The following is a 14102-nucleotide window of genomic DNA, read 5'->3' as shown; positions in this document are numbered from 1 at the left end:
AATCACTGAGGGGGGTTGGCTCGTACACCTGATATGACCTTGCACACCTGGGCTGCATCTACACCAGATCCTCAAATAGGATTGTGATGTAGGAATGTTTACTTCCCAGTGTTCCCTTGTGTGCATCCGCTGTTTAACATGATTAAAAGAAAGAAACTGCAGTTAAAAGGCACCTTTTACCACCTCAAAGCATTTCATAAAGCTACATATTAATTGGAGTCACTGGTGCAATGTCGGGAAATGCAGCCGCCAATTTTCACAAAGCAAAGTCTCACAGACAGCAGTCAGATAAATGACCAGATAATTTGTTTTAGCAGTGTTGGATGAGAGACTAATAAGGGCCAGGACACCAAGAAAATTCCCCCTGCTCCTCACTGAACTGTGCCATGAGGTCTTTTGCATCTACCTGAGAGGACAGATGGGGCCTTGGTTTAATGCCTCATCCAAAAGGCGTCAACCCTCAGTCCTGCACTGAAGACTTTGTAAGAGGTGGGTGATGGTTCCATTCCAGCAACGCCTGGAACGATCGTTTGTTGCGGTCCAGTTTCTGGCTGATCAGCCAGGCTCGAACCAAATTTACATTAGGAATTCACCTAAATTGGGGCAAATTCTCAAAATAAACACTGCACTCAGAGACAAAGGAACAGTCATTTAGTGGAAAAAATGTAAAAAGATCCTATTTCATTTATATTATCTTTTAACACATGAAGATTCAGCTCCACACATTCCCTTTACTCCCAGGGGCAGAATGTTTAGCTCAGCGTGTGGGCACACGCCCGACCTGATCGGTTGCTAAATCGCAAGAGATGACGTCAGGCGAGCGCCCCAGCGTCATCCCGCGCTCGTGATATTTCGGTTGGCGGGTGTGTTGGAAGCACGCCCACCAACAATTAAAATTCCAATGGTCCCCGATTTTTCGTGGTCCGTCCAACCTCACAGTTGGCGGACGGGCGAATCTGCCAGGCAGACGTTGCATTTTTGATGAAACCTCATCCAAGGGTGGGATGAGGTTTCCGTTAGTAAATTTTTAAACAAGTATGGGCAGAATTTTCATCACGTATATGTTCAGGAGACTGTTTCTGCTGTATGGACATTTTTTTCTGGATTTTAAAATCTTTATTTAATTGTTTGAAGTCTTCAGCTCCCAGAGGCAGCTGTCTGCCTTCAGGGAGGTTTCATTCAGCACTCGCCCGCGCTTATGTCAACGCCCACCCTCCTCCCGCCCCCACCCCTGCCGCATTTCAGTGCACACTTCACGCTAGATGGCCATTAATTGGCCAGCGAGCGTGAAAGCATGGTCGGGGGTTGATGGAGGGTGGCAGTCCTTTCCCCGCTGCTCCCGGGCCTGCTGATCACGCCCGCCCACCAACCGAAAAATCCTGCCACAAGTATCTTTTATATTCATTTTATTTTGGGTTCTCGGAGACCAGTATCCATCAGCCAGTCCCTAGATTTATGCTACTAAATCCACCTTTCTTCTCCTGGCCACATAGTTGTATATCCAGTTTTTTTTGATCAGCCTACAATTCCGCTACTAGGATAAATGTTGGATTTAGCAGCATTAATGCCACTGCCATGCTAATAAATCAGAGCAAACACAGTGTCCTGTAAAAGTGGCTGTGGAGTATCAGTTTTGAACCTGTTTAAATTGAGTTTGAGCAAGAGATTTCCCCAGCCCCACTCAACCCAGCTGTGAAAGGGTGGAAATACAGCCCATTTAAGGGAATATCTTGTGTCGCTGCATGGAAATGATTATCCAATCACCAAATCCCACTCTATCCCAGACAATCTAGCATCTTGGTGAAACTGTTAGGTGTTTAAGTAGCATTTAAAGACTGAACAGTATGTAACCAATATTTTCTCTTTTTGATGAAAGTTCAATGGCCTGAAACATTAACTTTGGTTTCCTCTCTCCATAGATGCTACATAAACTGGTGAGTATTTCCGGCGTCGCTGGTATTTATTTCAGATTTCTGGCAGTCACTGTATTTTGTTTTTGTACCTGATGCTCTGAATTAAAATGATGTCAATTGACACCAATCTTCTAATCCCCAGTGCTCTCTAATTTGTTTATCCTTACACATTTCACACCTCTGAACATTTACCTATAAACTGAACTCCAAAAATGTTGCAAAGCCAGCTGATTAAAAGGATGAGATTAGAGGTGATACATAACACCAATGATTTTCACAACAGGCCATTTGTTTCAGGTGTGAAATGCTTGGGTATCAGATAGCTGCATATCAAAGGAAACAACACGATTGTTTATTTTGAATCATCACACCAAGTATTGTTATAAGCATGCTTAAGACACTCATTGGATTTACATACAATTATTATATGCAAAATTGGGGGAAAATAATAAGAGAAGCTGATGGGCACAAAGTTCCTTGTTGAGCAGGGATCATTTCCACAATTGCAGAATGGTAGATCCTTAAGACACCTGATTATGAAATGTGGGATTAGACAGCTCTCAATGCAGATTTGTGCTAATCCAGGCTGCAATGGGGCTTCTATATCTTTTCAGAATTATGGATAGCATCAACTTCTTTGCCCCTTATGCTTTAACAACAAAGACAAGTACCCAGAATTTTCTGTTAAACGACCGGCTTCTTATCAGGCAGTTTTGCTCACCTAACCTTCAGGCTGTAATGCATGATTACAGATTTGCTGCCTAGCCTGTTTTGCTGCAGAAGTTTTAACTGAAGGTGAGCTATCCTCCATTCAACATTGGTGTGGGATCACCTCCATGAGACTGAAATTGCCAAAATAATATTTTGCACTTGTTGCAGTATAACTGCAGTGAGTGAAAAATGAACAGTTTTAAAGTTTAATTTTAAAGTTTACCAAGTTTACTCTATAGTGCGGGTAAAAAGCCAACTGTTCTATCAGCTGTTTCATCACAGTAACAATTTATCTAGCATTCAGACGGCAGACAGCAGAACATTATACAAAAGTTGACATATGCACTGGTAATACTGCTTTTTCACCTACCATATATTGGTATTATCCAGGTGAATGAAGTCTGAAGCTTAACCCAAATGGTACATAGTGACGGAACAAAATAACAAACTCAATGAGTTCAGTATAACTGACCAACTGGGGAGATCAAACAAAGATTAACATTGAGAGAGGGGGAAGTACCACTGTATACATCAGCGACACTGACAGAGGGATGGAAGTGCCACTGTACACATTAGTAGCACTGAAAGGGAAGGAAATACCACTGTATACATCAGCAACACTGACAGAGTGAGGTAAGTACTACGATCATACATGTATGTTACCAAACTCAATACTCACCAATTGTTCCTGTCTTGTTGTCATCAGCTTCAGAGCCAATAGCAGGCCTTGGGCTGCCACCCTGCTCTGGTTCTGAAAGGAAAAGAAGGTATGGATGAAAGGAAGAACAGTTAAAATAACACATGAGAAAGCTACAATCATAATTAGCTTATAAAATTAATTTTGAAGTGATATGAAATTCATGCTATATCACCAGCTGGTCCCTAACCTCCCACCTTTCACTGTGTAGTAGAGTGTTCCAGGATGGCTGCACAATGTCTGGGTAAATTTCACTTCAGCATCCATGAGCTACTGAGAAAAAGTCACTTACTTTATCAATCTAATTAGATTGCTGAGAGGCTATTTTCTACTGGCTAGAGAGTCTACAGTCAGGATCATTAACTCAGGATAAGGGGTCAGGCGTTTAGGATGGAGATGAGGAGAAATTCTTTGGAGTCCTCTAGCCCAGAGGGCTGTGGACACTCAGTATGTATGATTGGATAAAAAAACCACTGCAAGTGAGAAAATACTTCATACTATTACCAATTATTTAATGTCAACATTTTGCTCATATCACAAAACTAAATTTTTACTTAACAATGTGTGTCTTTTCCAGTACGCCAGAGGTCTTAAAAAGATTGAAATTTTCACACAAGATCGTGAGGCAAAATGCTCTTGAATATATTCAAGACATTGATCAGTAGATTTGGGGCAGAAACGGAATGAAGCTTTATGATGGGACAATTGAGTTATTGTAGAAGTTCAGCGATGATCTTGTTGAATGGCTCGATGGAACATGAGGCCTGCTTCTGCTCCTATCTCTTATGTTCTTAACGCCTCCAGAATTAATGCAATTCTGAATTTAGTAAACATTGATTGATTGTGCATACTTGAAAAAAACAGCGACACAGAAACATGCAGTTCATACATAACCAGTTCCACTGACTCATTAAAACTCCTGGGAGGGAAGATTTTGACTTTGTGTGGTAGCGTAACATGGAGAGCGAATCAATAGCCCATTTTACATTTTGCCCCATTTCTATTTCCTTTGTCTTCAATCAACAGTGCATTCTGGGAGTAACATTCCCTTTAATTTTTTTGCAATACATGGCTGATTTATTTGCATGGCCGTGCATATGCAGTAACTTAAAGGGACCAACTTGTGCACAGTCTGTTTGGGAATTTTCGGGTTGCTGCACTGCTGTGTGCCTGCACAGCTTACAAAGAACATTGCTTGGGACCCTACAATCATATAACTTTCACCAAACTCTTTATATAGATCTCTAAATGAAAAAAGACTTCTGTATAGTATACAACATAGAGGAAAACTCTCATAATCTGCTTGTTTTGGAAAATGTATACATTCTGTTCCTCTTCTGAGTAATTGTAGCCAAATACCAGGCCAATGTGAAATGAGACTTCCCGGAGGAGGAAATTTCACTCCACTTCAAAGCCAGTTTGGGCCACCAAACTTGATTCTTATTCCAGGCTTAGCGTCAATGTAAAGCCGTTTCAGCTTTTCTCAGATGCTAAACTTATGGAATATGAATGCCCCATTGATGTGCCTGATGCTAAAAGGTGATCCTGCAGAGAACAAAGCAATTTCATGCCCTACAATGTTTAACAGGTTAGAGTTATGGTCACAGAGTCCAGGAATCAGACCAACATTCTTGTAGACATGGTAATGTGACATAATGTGATATTTATGCAATCAAGCAACATATTTTATAGCTGGAATAGGCTAGAAATTTAAATTAAGGTGAAACAAGTCAATGATAAAGGAGGTGCAGATAACCCTAGACAATAGCACATAGCACACTTAGTTTCTGGTTTGATGATTTATTAACTAAAATATCCATGCTTTCCACATATTTCTTCACACAGTTTCTCCATGGCACTGATTGCAAAAAGGAACTTTATTTTTGACACATTTCAGACAATAACTATAAATAAGAAAACAAACTGGACTAATGTCAACAACATACATTAGTGGTACATGCTGCCAATTCTTCAAATTACCCATGAAAGCCTATCGCTTTCTTTCCTACTACGTATTGTTTGTTAAATAGGAAATAGCTCAATCAGGTGTGGAATTAGAAAGGAACATCATGTAATGATGATTTGGAATACATGCAAGAAATCTAACAGCCAAGAGAAACAAAAAGATCAAAACTATTGTAAAAGAAAGGAGTTTAACTTCTTCACAGCGTTTTCTGAAATGTCTTATTGCTCATTGAGCTCAGTCCATAAGAGACCACAAGACGACCAAATGTTGACTACAAAGTAAACTGTTGTTCTTTGGGTCATATGGGTTATGTTAGTTATAGAGAGCACTGAAATGCTCCTTGGGTTATGTTAGCTGCATATAACCCAAGGAGCATTTCAAGTCATGTTAGTTACACATGGCCTCAGAAGTTTCAGTTGAAGAATGGAACATTATACATAAAATTAATTTTGTTTTACTTGAGGGACCGTAACTGATCTAATAGCTTCCAGAATAATGATTTCAACCAGGATATTGGACTAATTCAAGATGGCTACATGCTGTGATGATAAGACGCTAGGGTTGGGATGATGAGTTCAAAAGGGCTGAACATCATCTTCATCCAAACTTAGCTCATGATCTTGTGTGAAAACTTTTTAAGACCTCTGGCATAATGGAAAAAACACACATTGTTATGTGGTTCTGGTTTTTGTGACGTGAGCAGACTGTTGACATTATATAACTAAATTAAATAGTACAAAATATTTTCTCACTTGCAGTGGTTTTTCTTTGAATCATATTATTTTGAAGGAAGGGTAAAATAAAATGTACAAACTCAAAAATGTAAATCAATGTAAAAATATTATCCAGGAGCTCGGAAGGGGATTTTATTAATGATGTGGTGGTGCAGATTAACTGAAAGTTGCAGTTCACATTGCTGCATGGTAACTTACCACAGGTTAAGTTTAAGTTAAGGCACTGAGTGATAACTTCGGTTAAGTTATACTAATTTACCACCATAAAGCTAGGTGGAAATGGCTTAGAATAAAGGCTCTAAGCATTACCAGCTACACTAAAGAATATCAGTGGTGGGGTGTGTTGGATTCCTACTGCACAATCTCACGGAGTGAAAGGGTGTGGGTTAGCTTCTGTGATTCTCCATTGTGCTAAAGGATGATTTCAGCAGTACCAGTGAGGAGGGTCAACTGAGGCACTTGACCAGAGTGAAAAGTAGTTGAGGAAAGGCTATTGCTCTATTCCTTCCAGTGATTATCGAAATATAGCTGTCTGCCTTTTGAGAGGGAGAAATATAAAATATAGAAAGAACTGAAAGAGGGGAAGTCTTAAACTTGGAAGAGAAAATGTCTGAAATGCTCTAAAGAGGAACAGCTAATGGCAGGCCTGTTAATGAAGACTGTGTACAGATGTGCCAGTCAACAAATCATCCAAATATAGTCCAGATTCAACGATTTCAATACTATAAAGGCTTGGATGAGTCAAATAACATCCCTACCTAATAATTATTTTTGTGCTGTTCTGTTATACTGTGTTACACAAAATACGGGTAGAGTACAGAAGCAGTGAAACAAAACTGGTGCAGTAACACTGGTCGGTCCGTGACAACAATAAAAGGTACTCAGACTGTTGACAGGTGACTAGTTAAAAGCTCACTTTTTATGATAATTATAATAATTTTATGATAGTGCTCATTTATTCACATGCTTAGTTCAGAATATTAGTTGATATGCCACATAATGGAATCTGAAGGTTAAAAAGAAGAATTTTTGAAGCTGTGAGCTTTGGTGCCCAGGAATCCTATTGCTAAGAAAATTGGAACAATAATGGCTTTAAAAAGATGGGGCAACTCTTGATTTTTGCCTTCACAGAACCTTTTGAATATTTGGGGAAGAATTGTTCTGGTTCCTCTCTGTGTAGTAACATGGTGAACAATCTCATGGACCTGACTTTTTCAGGCAGCTGGTGGGTTTGGAGGGAGTGGTCAGCTCCGCGCCGCCATTTTACGCGGGCGGGCCAATTAAGGCCCTCCCAGTGTAAGAGGTGAGCCGTTAGCGCTCAGCACTATCTGTGTAGGCAGGGGCAGGAGAGAGAGTCGGGGCCAGCGCTCTATCGCACATGCGCGCAAAAGAGCGCTTCAATCTCCCTGAGGTGCGGAGCTGCCTCATGGAGATTGAATCATTATTGAAATTATTAAATACATGAATTAAAAATTTATTTAAACATGTCCCCTCATGTGACTGTGTCACGTGAGATGGGACATGTTTTATATTTAGGAAAATTTTAAAATCTAATTAATAAAAGCTTTAGGAAACCTCATACCGCTCGCGGATGAGGTTTCCTAAAAGAAATGAAGGCCGACTGGCCTTTTCGCCTGCCCCCCAACCTTAAGGCTGGACGGGCAGCGATAACAATTACATTAATCACTTCCTTAATGGCCTTAATAGGCCATTTAAATGTCAGCGGGCAGGCAGCCGACTCCAGTGAACAAAACATCGCGAGGCAGCGCAATGATGTCAGGACACACGCCTGACGTTATCGCGCGTTGGTGTGTCGGGCCCGTCCTCGCACACCGACTGTAAAATCCTGCCCATGGAGTGCGAGTCTCTGGTTTCTCCTCATGTAAAAACACTAAATAAATTCATCAAATATTTTTCTAGAATGTATTATGAGAAAAATCATAAATATATAGCAACCCGAATGGAAATATTCACGAGATATTCAGCCACACAATTACAGTATCGCTATGCAAAGCAGCCAGTGAAATTTTTGCTCCATTGTCTGAAAAGTGTGAAATAAAGTAAACGCAAATGATGTGGAAGGTGGAGAAAAATAAAAACGTTTGCCTAAAGTAACATATCTTATCTATGTTTAAGTCAGTGTTTATTTAAGCAATAGAAGTTTGTCTAAAGTGTTTGTACGCGTATTAACTTAATGGAGGCTAGATTTGATAGTGCCCCAAGACAGGTGTGTAGTGATCAAGGTGCATGAATATCCTGAGTCTGGTGACTGCAATACAGGCAGCAATGCCAACCTCATGCTGCCTGCTTGTTCAGTGGCTAACCATGCCGTTGACTGGCCAGATGCTGGAGCAGGGAGTCATTATTGTGAGTGGCTAGCACCACTTAAAGCTAACCTGCGTATCTTAAAGGGGAAGTACATTGTGGCTGGAAATACATGGAACAACAGCACAAGATGAGGGAGAGTGGGCCCCAAGATTTTTGGACGCTGCATTAGAAAGCCTCCATGGAGGAGGTGGCTAGGCGGAGGGATGTCTTGTATCCACAGGAGGCTGTCCACACGCAAACTCAGAAGGCAGCAGGAACAGATAACCTTGGAGACCAATGCCTGGAGTCAAGCCCCGAGGGTCTGGACATTGTGCCACAAGATGTTCAATGGCCTCACCCAAGTGCTCAAAGCCAGTGAATGCATCTTCAAATGCTGCCTCCTACCAAATGAACTAATTTGCCTCACACACTGCTCAATTCACCATTCCTCCATCGCTTACCTACCAAAAATCTCTATCAAACAGGATTCATGCCTGACATTCATATGCTTCACTTGACACTGCTGAAAGCCTCAGGCTCACAACCAACATCTTGCACACATTTCCAGTTATTTAACCGTGACAGCCACATCACCCAAATAAACAGCACCACACTCACCAAAACACTTGCCCTCTCTCTTACAGGACAACATGGTATACAATCAGAGGCAACAGGGCCTAACTGGAGGGGTACAGGTGCCCTTGCATATCCTGACCCATATGGAGGACAAAATGCTGGCCATTATTGGGTTATTGCTGAGGCCTTAGCCAAGGGCAGGGGTGAATTCAAGAAAGATGACAGTATCCTCGTACCTTATCCTCCTTCTGATATCCCACATTCCATTCAACCCACAATCCCTTCTGGTTTACAAACTGCAGATGTTGTATGCATGCATCTCTTACTTTTCCCCTTCCCATACCTCAATCTTCCATTTGTGCCTTTTTCTTTCCTGATATAAAAAAAAATGCAAACTGGCTGGGCAGAGGAGGAACGGCAAGAAGGTGGTGATGATGAAGATGCACTATCACTCGATTTCAAACTCGCAGTCACCAACTGACACTATGCATAATTTAGAGGATAACCTAGGGATGGGACCTGCACATGATGAGATACCAGACAGAAGTATCCTGCAACCAGGGCAGGTGCCAATGTGTCAGAGGGCGAGGTTGTACACAAGTTCTGCCTCGAAGATCTCAGGTGAGCACTCCAGTGGAAGAGCCTACAGGAGAAGGCTGATTGCTCTGCAAACAAAATGCTTGGTCCATTGAGAAGTCTGCAAGAAACTGAAGTTCGCCGTCAAGGAGCACACTTAGCACAGAGCTTGAAGTCCATCCTTTCCAATATGAATGTGGTGGCCAACTCTGCAGGCACAAATGTGCACACAATCATGATGGAACGTCAAATGTCTGACGATGCAGCTTTCAGTGCAGAATGAGCAGAAGCCGCCCAGGTTTTAATGCTCCAATGGAACGAGCAGAAGCCGCCCAGGTTTTAATGCTCCAATGGAACGAGCAGAAGCCGCCCAGGTTTTAATGCTCCAATGGAACGAGCAGAAGCCGCCCAGGTTTTAATGCTCCAATGGAACGAGCAGAAGCCGCCCAGGTTTTAATGCTCCAATGGAACGAGCAGAAGCCGCCCAGGTTTTAATGCTCCAATGGAATGAGCAGAAGCCGCCCAGGTTTTAATGCTCCAATGGAATGCCTCAGACTTTGCTGTCATACAAAGTCAGCTTTTGGCCATGCAAACACAGACTGCTAACATCATGACCCAGTGTGCAAAGGGATGTCACAGCAATCCAGGATTCTGTCCTCCAGCATATTATTAGGATTGCTGAGATGCTAGAGAGCGGCAGTGGTTTCATGGAGTACAAACCTGTCCGTAGAATTATAGGGCTGAATTTTACACCGGCGGGATTTTACAGACCCGCTGAAGTCAATGGACTTTTGAACGTCTAGCTTTTTTTTAAAAATGGCTGCAACGAGGCTATAAAATTCCACCCATAGAATCACAAAGGCCATTTGGCCCGACTGTATCTGTGCTGGCTCTCTGAAGGAACAGTTCACCTGGACCCATTCCCTACCTTCTCCCTGTAGCCTTGCACTATCTTCCTTTTCAGATAATAATCCAATTCTCTCTTGAATGCCTCGACTGAACCCACCTCTGCCACACTCTAAAGCAATGCATTCCAGATCGTAACCACTCGCTGTGTGAAAAAGTTTTCCTCATGTCACTGTTGCTTCTTTTGCCAATTGCCTTCAATCTGTGCCTCTGGTCCTTGATCCTTTCACCAGTAGGAACAGTTTATTCCTATCTACTCTGTCCAGATCTCGCATAATATTAAACTCCTCTAACAAATCTTTTCTCAAACTTCTCTTCTCCAAGGAGAACAGTCCCAGCTTCTCCAATCTATCTATTTAACTGAAGTTCCTCATCCCTGTACCATTCTTGTAAATCTTTTCTGCACCCTCTCTAATACCTTCACATCCTTCCGGAAATGTGATGCCCAGAACTGGACGCAATACTCCAGCTGAGGCTGAACCAGTGTTTCACGCAAGTTTAACATAACTTCCTTGCTTTTGTACTCTATGTTCCTCTTCATTAAATCCAGGTTGCTGAATGCTTTATTACCCACTTTCTCAACCTGTCCTGCTATCTTCAATGATTTATGCACATATACACCCAGATTCCTGTCCTCTTTCAGAATTGTACGCTTTATTTTATATTGTCCCTCCATATTCTTCCTACAAAAAGGAATCACTTCACACTTTACTGCATTAAATTTCATCTTCCACTTGTCTGCTCATTCCATGAACCTATGTCCTTTTTAAAGTTCTACACTATCTTCCACAAGGTTCACAGTATTTGCAATTTTTGTATCATCAGCAAATTTTAAAATGTGCCCTCTACACCAAGGTCTTCTAAGTCATTAATATATATCAGGAGGAACAGGGGTCTTAACACTGATCCTTGGAGAACTCCACTATAAACCTTGCTCCAGACTGGAAAAACAACCATTAATCTGAATCTGTTTCCTTTCAATCAGCAAACTTCATATCCATGTTGCTACTGTCCCTTTTATTCCATGAGCTCCAACTTTGCTCACAAGTCTCTTTCAGGATGATGGCATTCACCCTCCCACCAGAGCCACTCTGTCAGTGCCCTTGCTGCTGCCTGTCAGCCCCGACTGTTGTCACCCCTGCCGAAATGGTGCATTTCACAGTCAGGCCTTTGAGGTCCAGAGTTGCTCAGGATCGCCCTTCAACATCATTTACAGTTTACTGTATTTGAAAGTTTGTGTATATTTCTTATCCGTGAAGTGAGAAATCCAGTTTGAAATAACCCAGCAGCAAAGCCTTTTCATTTAAAAGAGAAAAGGTTAGTTTATTTCACTCTATTTCTCTGGAAGTTACCCTAAGATAGGATGAAGTAACAACACACATACACACAAAGAATAGTTACAAATGAAGAAAAATAATACTTTTAAAAATAAATAAAGATTAGTCCATATTCAGTGCAGGCCTGATATGTTTCAGAGTCAAAGGGCTATGTTGTCTGAAGTGAAGGTCTTGAGGTTGTAGAGTTGTCTCTACAGCTGCAATGGCTTCCACTGTAGAATTGCTGTTGGTTGCTTTAACAGGTGAGCTTGGGTGGGATTAGGGTTTATAGGGAAGAAAGAAGGTTCCTTACTTCTGTTCTGCAGATGTGGCACTTTTAGCTGCTTGGTTACTTGACATCAGACAAGAAGCTGTTCTTTAGATGCCTTTCCCTGTCTGTCCTGAGGCTGAAGCCTTTTCAAGATGGCTCACTGTGGATCTGCCTATTTTCCTGCCCTTTTCCAACACTTTTTGCAGGTAAGGCAAGATAGCCACCATGATCATGTGATGTGTACAACAACGCTGAGTCACTTTCCATATAGGACAAGTGGTAATTTCATTCCAGTTATCCGAAGTCTCCTTACAGCCTGTCGTAATCAAAAGGGTCAAGGCTATTAACACTTTACAGTGGCTTATCTATTAGTGTCTTTGTGTTTGGAGGAAACACCATCAAGTCAATGAGTTTCTGTTTACTCTTTTGGAACACTCATTGAATTTTTAATGTATATTCTGAGGAATGCATCCTGGTCTTCTCAGGAGGTAGGAGAAAGATGACTGAAATCTAGACTACTGTCTGGTAGCCTGGAGCCATTGTGAGAACAGTCTTTAAACTCAGTCCAAGGGCTTTTTTTTCTATAAATGTGACCTTCCGAACAGTTTTTCTAAAATTTATATCATAATTGAGCACTATAACATAATACTTAATGAAAGTTATGTATCTGCTGAGATTTAATACTGGAACCTGTCAACCAATTAAGCCATCCACTGGATAACACATAAGATGGCGATTATGCTCTTTATTATGTTATTCAAGCTGACTTCATAAATCATGAATTAGTTATTTGTGAGTTAAGCAGTCCCTTTCACTCATGGAATAAATATTGTATACAGCCGTTCCTGAACGATAGTCTATATATACAATGTACGCCCTTCAATTTCTTTTAAAATATTAGACTAAACTTACCTTTTAGTATAACCTTGATCTGGCACAGTTGTCTTTGTTCTATTGAACAACTAGAGTATTACAAGGGAATGCCTCTCCATGGTGACAGGATGGACAGGATGCTCACAGAGGTGTGAGCCAGCATGAGAGTTTTGCTTTAATGTTATGTCAGCTGTGTAGTGTCGGCATGCTTTGTTCACGTCTTTGGCGCCATACAGAGCTCAGTGGCAGTTATCAGACATCGGCTGCTATGGTTACAGTTGTGCGGTCACTACTGTGTGCAGCTGTTTTAATTTTTTTCAAATTGTCAATGACTTTTACAAATGTAATTCCACTCAGGATGTTACCTTGTGTGTGGAATGGATTGTTACATCATTAGCCGCACTGTTTACACTGGATTTATAATTCTTGAAGTGTGTTTGAGAGAATTTCCTGACTATTAGGGCAGTTGTGCTACACGGTTTGTGTTTATGTGAAGTGGTTTTGACTTTGGATCCGTCAAGATTTGCAAAATATATAGTGTAATTTAATGTGTGGATTCAACCTGATTGCTGTTTAACAGCAGACATAGTATAGAACTCAGCTTTATGCTAGCTGCAGTGAATTGGAAAGTACATTTTAAAGAATTCTAAACATAAACTGTCAAATATTATTAATAAAGCAGTGGTCAATGTAACACTATGTCATATGGGCCATATATTGTGTATCATACTAGCGCCTATGGGTATCGAGTGTTTTATACATAAATCAAAATAAATCTTCACAATTGTACAGTATGGTTCCACGTCATTGAAGAGTCTGAAAGCAGTCACACAGTGAATTACTTTTCAGATACAATAACTTTAATGTGGAGAATTACCATCACAACCATTCTACTTCAGTGCCATCCCACCAAAACTCATGAAGTGAACAATTAGTCTGTTTTTTTTTCTCCCTGAAGTGATGACGGAAGAATGTTGCTAAGGCATTCATGGGCTTTTCTGCTCTTCTCTGAATAACACTCTGGCATTGACAACATTTTGCTTTTAATTAATATCTTTAATGTGATAATACCCTGAAGTGCTTCATCAAAGCAATAATAACCTGACTACAAGAAGTGGTCGGAGGATTAAACTGATCAAAAGCATGATCAATAAGGTAAGTTTGAGGAGTTTTATGAAGAAAAGGATAAGAGGTAGTGGGACAAAGGGATTTGGAGAGCATGGGGTCAACACGGTTGAGGACTGAGAGACCAATGA

The 14102-nt window shown here is 41.1% G+C and overlaps 1 protein-coding gene across 8 annotated transcripts in view; it reads right to left on the bottom strand.

Annotated features, from left to right (window-relative positions):
- Positions 1–14102, bottom strand: part of nfic (nuclear factor I/C) — a 737693-nt gene that overhangs the window by 222785 nt on the left and 500806 nt on the right. For all 8 annotated transcript variants that reach the window (XM_078555863.1, XM_078555858.1, XM_078555862.1 and 5 more), the window contains exon 3: positions 3304–3375. In XM_078555863.1, coding sequence (XP_078411989.1) covers positions 3304–3375 — 72 coding nt within the window. The remainder of the gene's footprint in view (positions 1–3303; positions 3376–14102) is intronic.

Source organism: Cetorhinus maximus, chromosome 13 (genome assembly GCF_964194155.1).
Source record: "Cetorhinus maximus chromosome 13, sCetMax3.hap1.1, whole genome shotgun sequence".
Lineage (NCBI taxonomy): Eukaryota > Metazoa > Chordata > Chondrichthyes > Lamniformes > Cetorhinidae > Cetorhinus > Cetorhinus maximus.
The sequence above is the reverse complement of the archived record's forward strand: the minus strand, read 5'-3'. Positions and strand labels throughout refer to the sequence as shown.